This window comes from Magallana gigas, chromosome 6 (genome assembly GCF_963853765.1).
Source record: "Magallana gigas chromosome 6, xbMagGiga1.1, whole genome shotgun sequence".
Taxonomy (NCBI): domain Eukaryota; kingdom Metazoa; phylum Mollusca; class Bivalvia; order Ostreida; family Ostreidae; genus Magallana; species Magallana gigas.
This window is the reverse complement of record NC_088858.1, coordinates 17670489-17677615: the sequence shown is the minus strand read 5'-3', so window position 1 is coordinate 17677615 and position 7127 is coordinate 17670489. Positions and strand designations below refer to the sequence as shown.

At 33.8% G+C, this 7127-nt stretch overlaps 1 protein-coding gene across 1 annotated transcript in view; it reads left to right on the top strand.

The window, feature by feature from the left end:
- LOC117688892 (uncharacterized) overlaps window positions 1-6890 on the top strand; it is a 65004-nt gene extending 58114 nt beyond the window's left edge. Inside the window, exons 21-23 of the mRNA XM_066088060.1 lie at window positions 5969-6123; window positions 6299-6436; window positions 6641-6890. Coding sequence (XP_065944132.1) covers window positions 5969-6123; window positions 6299-6436; window positions 6641-6766 — 419 coding nt within the window. The 3' untranslated portion in view covers window positions 6767-6890. The remainder of the gene's footprint in view (window positions 1-5968; window positions 6124-6298; window positions 6437-6640) is intronic.
- The last annotated feature ends 237 nt before the right edge of the window (window positions 6891-7127 follow it).

Below are 7127 nucleotides of genomic sequence, written 5' to 3'. Positions count from 1 at the left end.
AACGAAGAGAGAGCTAAAGCATACAAGCATATATGCATGGTATGAGTAAATGTGTTAAACCCGAACAAATCCCGAATAACATAAACATTATAAACAGGTGCTTGGATGAAATAGCATATACTAGACAAGCTAGCATATGCGGCAATAATCGACTAGATGTCCATTAAATCAAGTTCGGAGAAATTTTAGGATCATATTTTTTTTTATCTATCACAACTGTACAACTTGACATAGAAATAGTAAGCAAAGTTTATAATTTGATAGAACTATATTTTGAACGGAACATGACTGCCCCCACCCCATCCCCTACTTTTTCCTCCAGTATACTTTTTTTAAAATACACATTATCATGGAGTTGCCCTTTTTTATCACACTTTTTTGCAGGATGTACAAAAAATGATAGAAAGAAATAGACCTTCAAATTAAAACTAAAGGTATATGAAGTAGGTAATATATGTAACGAATTTGGATTCCCTGCTTGACAAGATTTTTTGAATGAGTCTGTCCCCCTCCTCATCAAAAATGATGCTACATGCCTGTTACATGACAAAAATCCTGGGTTTTTCAACCTAATTGAACTAGTCATAAGAGAATCAATGGGTTTTAGAATGTATTTTAAAATATGATTATTCAAATAAATTACAACGTTATTAGCTACTTAAACGTCCAATCTATATATATGCGTATTTATACTCATACATATACAGGAAATTAAGTGATCTAAATACCTACATGTTTTTGTATCATGTATCAACTGATATGTGTCGTGTAATTACTAATTACTCATATAATGATGATATGAGAGCTTAAAGGATTTTTGGGGTTATTTACACTCATTTTACTATGAGCCTTTTTATGCTATTTGCATTTGCCTATTCATAAATAGCAGGATCAGCCAAATATCTAATTTAGCTCCAAACCGGTGTGCTCCGCAAGTTTTGGCGAGTGTTGTTCTTTTTGTGAGTATCAAAGGTTATTGGTGCCATGCATACACAAGAAGCCCCCCCCCCCCCCCCCCCCACGACACGAGGTAGAGTGTCGATTAACTTTAAGTGGTTCAATACTAAAGTTAATTTAGTTAACAGTCTTTTTAGTGAAAAGTTATGCAGAGATTTTTGTCCGGGATCAGATGCTGGTGTCCAGCTGGTTATTGGTTATTAATAATGGTTGTTAATAAAGCTTAGGTGTATTGGGATGACGATGGATGTGCATTTACATTTAAGTGTGACACAGGGATTATCATAGAAAGAATAATCTTACCGTGACCAGGCTACGCTCAGGTCACAATAAGAATTCGTCCCATATACTTGCAATGTAGCAGCCGCGAAGCTGATCAGCTTCGCGTCGATTTTAGGTCTGTTAAAAATGATCTGCAGGGGGGAAACACATTTTCATACATTACAAACCTTTTTGTACATGCATATGCAGTTTAGTCCACAAAATATACATGTAATGAGTCGTACCGATGCATTTTGTTAAAATACACGTTTGATTTTGTCGGAAATCGCACTCGGAATGTCTCGGATTTTATCATTAACATGGCGACCATAAACAGCGAATTTTCCAACTTGATTATAAAAGTGGCAGTGATTTTGTTGCAAAAACAGTTAATGAGGTAATATGGGATTATAAAAGAGCAACATTGTATTTGAGACCAATTATATGAAAATTTAGGCGAGATACAGCGCGATAGAATTTTGTTATTTGCTACGAAGCGAGTATATGGGACGAATTCTATCGTTAAACCGGGTCCGTAAGGACATCTGTCATTATAACGATAGAACATTCTATCTAGGATTATCATATCTAGCATAACTTGTCTATGATGTTTATGATAAATAGCCCCTAAATGGTTTGGTGTTATATGGTTACTTATATATGGTGTAAGTGATACAAATTGTGCATGCATGATGAATTAGCAGTCCAAATTTGTTTAGATGCTGTGTTAACATATACAGTCTATGGATGTATGGAGAGGGTAAAATGTTGAGTTCCTTTCCTAGAAGCTGTCGGGTTTACATATCCGGCATATGGTTTTTTGTGTTTTCTAAGATTTTATCCAATAACAGATATATTGTATATTGAAGGATCGTGTATGTTTAAATGCCATACTAAGTTAATTTAAAACATATTAGTTCTCGGTATTGTAGGTCAGAAACTTGTGGTTAAATAAGCCAATTTACATCCACTTGTCATTCCTTATGTATAACACCTTTTGAAGAATGTTAGTAATCCATGAATGATATGTAAAGTCGGCTCTGTTGCAGTTATTAAAAGGCATACATAAGCCCAAATGTATTCTTCTTTTTTTACTCTGTAGTCACAGTGGAATGTTTCACCGATGTTTATGACAAATTTTTAAGTGTTGTATCTACTAAATATGAACAGTTCCAAGTGCTGAGTATTAAATCTTGAAGTTTACTATTATTATATAGACAATGAATCAAGAAATGGGGGTTAATTATGCATGTAGTAAGAAAGAAAGAACTCTCTGCTATATGGTATAGTGTTTTGCAGCATAATGCCTAGACCAAAAGTTGGCGTGCAAAATGAACAAAGGCTGGATCAACGGAGAGTAAAGGATCAAAGTCCAAAAAAAGAAAACCAGAAGTCAAAAACAGCAGGAGGAAACATTAGTAGAGAAGGTGAAGCAGGCAGATATAGAGAACGGAGCTGTTCCAACCATTTCAGACAGGAGCGAGACCTCCTTAGTTTGGATGGTGAATCTGAATCAGGGATTAGCTTTAAAGAAATAAAAAGGTCAGATGATGAGTATGCTACCAAGCAATGAGAAAATTGACATTTATACTTGGTCAACCCCTATTTCAAAAATGGTTCTACAACATTTGAAACAGAGCAAATGGGAGGATAATTTAATTTACCTAGCATTACTACTCTCTTATAACGTAGTGTCTGATTCCGAAAATAGTGGTTTTACATTTAAACTGGAGTAGAAAGACAACATAATGGTGGTACCGAAAACAGCCAAACTGTGTATTAACTCTATTTTTTAATAAAGACAACATATAGGCATGTGAGTTTTTGCGTTTTGTTGTTATATATGCTGAGAAAGAAGATGGGGGAATAAGATAGTGCAAATGCCCATTTGGTTTAGTCATAAAATACAATTTCAAATTTAAATTCTTCCAACTAAATATACTTTATAATGTACAGGTTTACAAAAGGGCAATTTCTTTCTATATTCAGTTTTTAATATTTTAACAAACTATAAGAAAATTTTTTCTTAATTTTGTGTGGTATCGAACGCTTAAATGCTATTTGGGATTTTCATAACCTGGAATTATCGTTCGTAATACGAGTTACCTCTCCATTAGAGCAGGTAAAGCGCTTTGTACCAACGTAAATAAATGGTTGAAATAAACGTTTTTTGTCTTGTTTAATCGGTTATGATACAAATTGTCAATGTAGAAAGATGATTGTGCAATTAAAGGATGCTGTTATACTAAAACTAAAAAAACCAAACAGTAGGGATATTTGACAAGCGCATTTAATTGTATGACAGTATATCCAGGTACATGCCGTGGTTTTTGAATGTGGATTGGGGGGGGGGGGGGCTCATCAAAAATACTTGAGAAACCAAAAAATTAAAAAAATATATTACAACTTCTCAAATCGTGAAAATCCTAATGTAAATTTATGGTTATATCTGCTGCAAGAAGTTGGGAGGGTAGCCCCCTCATTGATGCCTCGCGCCTGCCATCTACCAATAAATAATGCAGTTGCTGGCGGTGAAGTGTGTGGTTTCAGGAGAGCTTTGCTGATACATGTACATTGCATTATACAGAGAAGTGGACATGCAAAGCAATCCTTAAGACATGGATGGTTTTGTCTGTCCACCTCTCAAAAGAGAATATTTCAATCTATCAGTAGGTCGAAGTACAAAGATAAGCGTTATACCTACGTACGCATGTATCCGCACTGATCATTGGCAGACCTTACTATACTTCCTCTTGATGGATTTCATTTAGATTAATGAATGACTAATTTCAATTTTATCATCATGGGCATTTAAGAGATAATGAATAAAACCATCTGCAACCTAGCTTTTGCGCAATTTTTTTCGCATACACCGTTTGCACTCATGTTTTCATTTAAAGTTGCGTTCCGATTTTGATCAACAACATTCACGTTTATATTTATTTATATAGTTCATTCCATTCCTAATTTTTCATGAAAAGTTTATTCCCTAAAATGGCGTTTGCTATAGATAGTACATGAATAAAGTACAATTCAATTACATAAAGGGCACTGATATAAATGATAAAAGTAATAAAGGTACTAAAAGTAAATCAAACAAACTACAAACTATGTGTCTAAGCTGTCTCCTCAAGGACTTAAAAGAAAATGGATCTCTTATTTTAAACCAAAGACAAATTCTAATTTCGATGAAATCAATATTTTAAAGCACTGAGCTCTATTTTCATCGCTGTCCTTCCAACCCCATAATACCAGTATCAATTTTTTTTTTACAACGAATCTGTTTTGTTGAGAAATTCAAATGATTGTCATTGATAAAACATACAGCTGCCTGAATTGATGACCGTCGGTGCCTGGTAAGATACCAATACCCACTGCTTGTATACGTATTTTTTTTTCATGAAATCATGGCGTTTCGAACGAATGCATCTTAACAGGCTAGAGCAAACATATTTTGAAAGAGTGTTCGGGGGAGGGGAATTGTTGTTGGAAGAGCAGACCGACTGAAAATCAAGTCGAAATACAATTAATAAATTAAATCAATCACTTCACAATTTCCAAAATCCCAGTCCGTGAAGTTGACGGGCGGGATGGGGGGGATTCGTATATTTGTATCTTTGAATTTAATCAGAATTATATATATATGCATACTTTCCCTTAGGCCTATATTTTTTTGGTATTGTCCTCAGAAGAAAAAAAAATAGGGACAGTTCATTAAGAATTTATATTTCTATATTTGATTTCCATAGAAAAAAGTCGATTTTCAACTCCAGCCATCTCTAATATTAATAACACCTTTCATTTCTGCGTTACAGGTGGGTTTATTTTATCAGAGAAACCACTATACCACCATCCATCCGCAAGCTGACAAAGCTGTAAGAAAAATCGTTATTAATTAACGACGTTAATAATTAACGACTTTTCTTACAGCAAAATACAGCAAAAACATTTGATAATATTTAAATTACCAAACAGCAAACATCAAAAGATTTTTTTTTAATTAAAATGAACGCAAAGAATGCGTTTGATTACAATGTATAAAATCCAACATAATAGCATTGCTGTAGAATAGAATTTCTACTATGTGGGAGGAAAAATCCCATTGATGGTCAAAATAATTCTAGTGAGGCAGTTGCCTCATTGCCACAATGGAATCTACGCCCCTGACCTTATTGTCACAATAGAAGCTACGCCCCTGTATAACGTGATGAACATGTTTTGCTTAATCGGAAACCATTGCAAAGAAAAGACATTTGGATTCTTATTTTTGGGACATACTCTTTTTGTCAGCTTACGGATGGATGGTGGTATAGTGGTTTCTCTGAAAAAATTAACCCACCTGTTTCGCAGAAATGAAAGGTGTTATAAATATTAGAGATGGCTGGACTTGAAAATTGACTTTTTTCTATAGAAATCAAAATCAGTAACAAACAATGTTAAACCTGTTTTTTAAGCTGGTGCCTCTGAAGAAGATCGAATGACTATGCGAGCAAAGATAACTTTCTATGCTTCAAAAGTTGGAGAACATCCTAACATTTAACATTTCATGGGAGCAGTGCTTGACGACGAAACTCGTAAGTTATTTTGTTCAATATTTTATCATGTTTATTACTGAGAAACTTAAACCCTGAGATATTAAATGTACATTTATTATGAAACCAATAACGACTAAATACAGATTGATAATTTCACTCTTAACAAATGTAGTAGTTCTGATTGAAGTCATAAATTTTGATGTTCCTTTTTACAGTTGGGCCATACATGGTTCTTGAATTTTGTGAAGTTGGCCAGCTCAACTCTTGGTTACAACAACAAAAGAATAAAGCGAATGAAGAAACATCGGAACAGCTTTGCAGAATATGCTACGGAATATGTAAAGGAATGCTGCATTTAGAAAGTAGAAAAGTAACTTGTACGATTCACAATGATTCTTGATTTTTAGTTAAAATATAAGTACAAGACAAAGTTTTAAGACATGCACTTGTAGGGGAAAGTGTATCGACAATGTTGTGATAATAATAAGTATCCGACAGAATCCTTCGAGATGTCAATAAAATTCAATAATATTCTATATTTCAAGCTGGTGCACAGGAGACTAGCAGCTAGGAATGTTCTTCTAACCAGTGAACTAGAGCCTAAAATTTACGGACTTCGTCCCAAACAAAAGGAGGCTGAAGGTGAAAACAAAGACGATGATGGTTATGCAAAGGACGATAAGGTCTGAGTACTACAAAAATAAATAATATCCTTAGATATCTATTAGACTTTGATCTTTTTGAAATTTAAAATCCAGCTATTTTTATTCCGTCATATGTTTCTTGCGACCGGCGATTTCATTGTTATTATGATAGACAAGAACGTTATCGAACAGTATTTGCATTTTGTGATATAAATCTTATACATATCTTAATTTATTGTTTAGAGTCGTATACCTGTGAAATGGACAGCTCCAGAGTGCTTGGTAACGATGAAACATGCCACACCAAATAGCGATGTCTGGTCTTTTGGAGTAGTTCTATGGGAGATATTCAGTTTCGATAAGCTCTAGATGTTTAAAATCATTTCTTTTTTATATGATATGAGTTTGTTTGATTTGAATTAATAACGTCTTATTTTTTGTAGGAGAAGTTCCTTACCCAGGTACTCGGAGCAGAGATGTACAGGCTTATCTACGAAACGGATATAGAATGGATAAACCCGAATTTGCTAATGATTTGTAAGTTTTTAATTCAATTTCACATTAACAATGTCTCTCCAGTTTCTGCGTTTATAAAAACATATTCTAGTATACATATTTTACCTTTTATCCTCCAAGTTTCCTTTTCCATATGATTGTTAATTACCAAACATAAAAATATAATTCTTACATAAAAACTTTTTTATTTAATTAGCTATTAAAACATAATGAA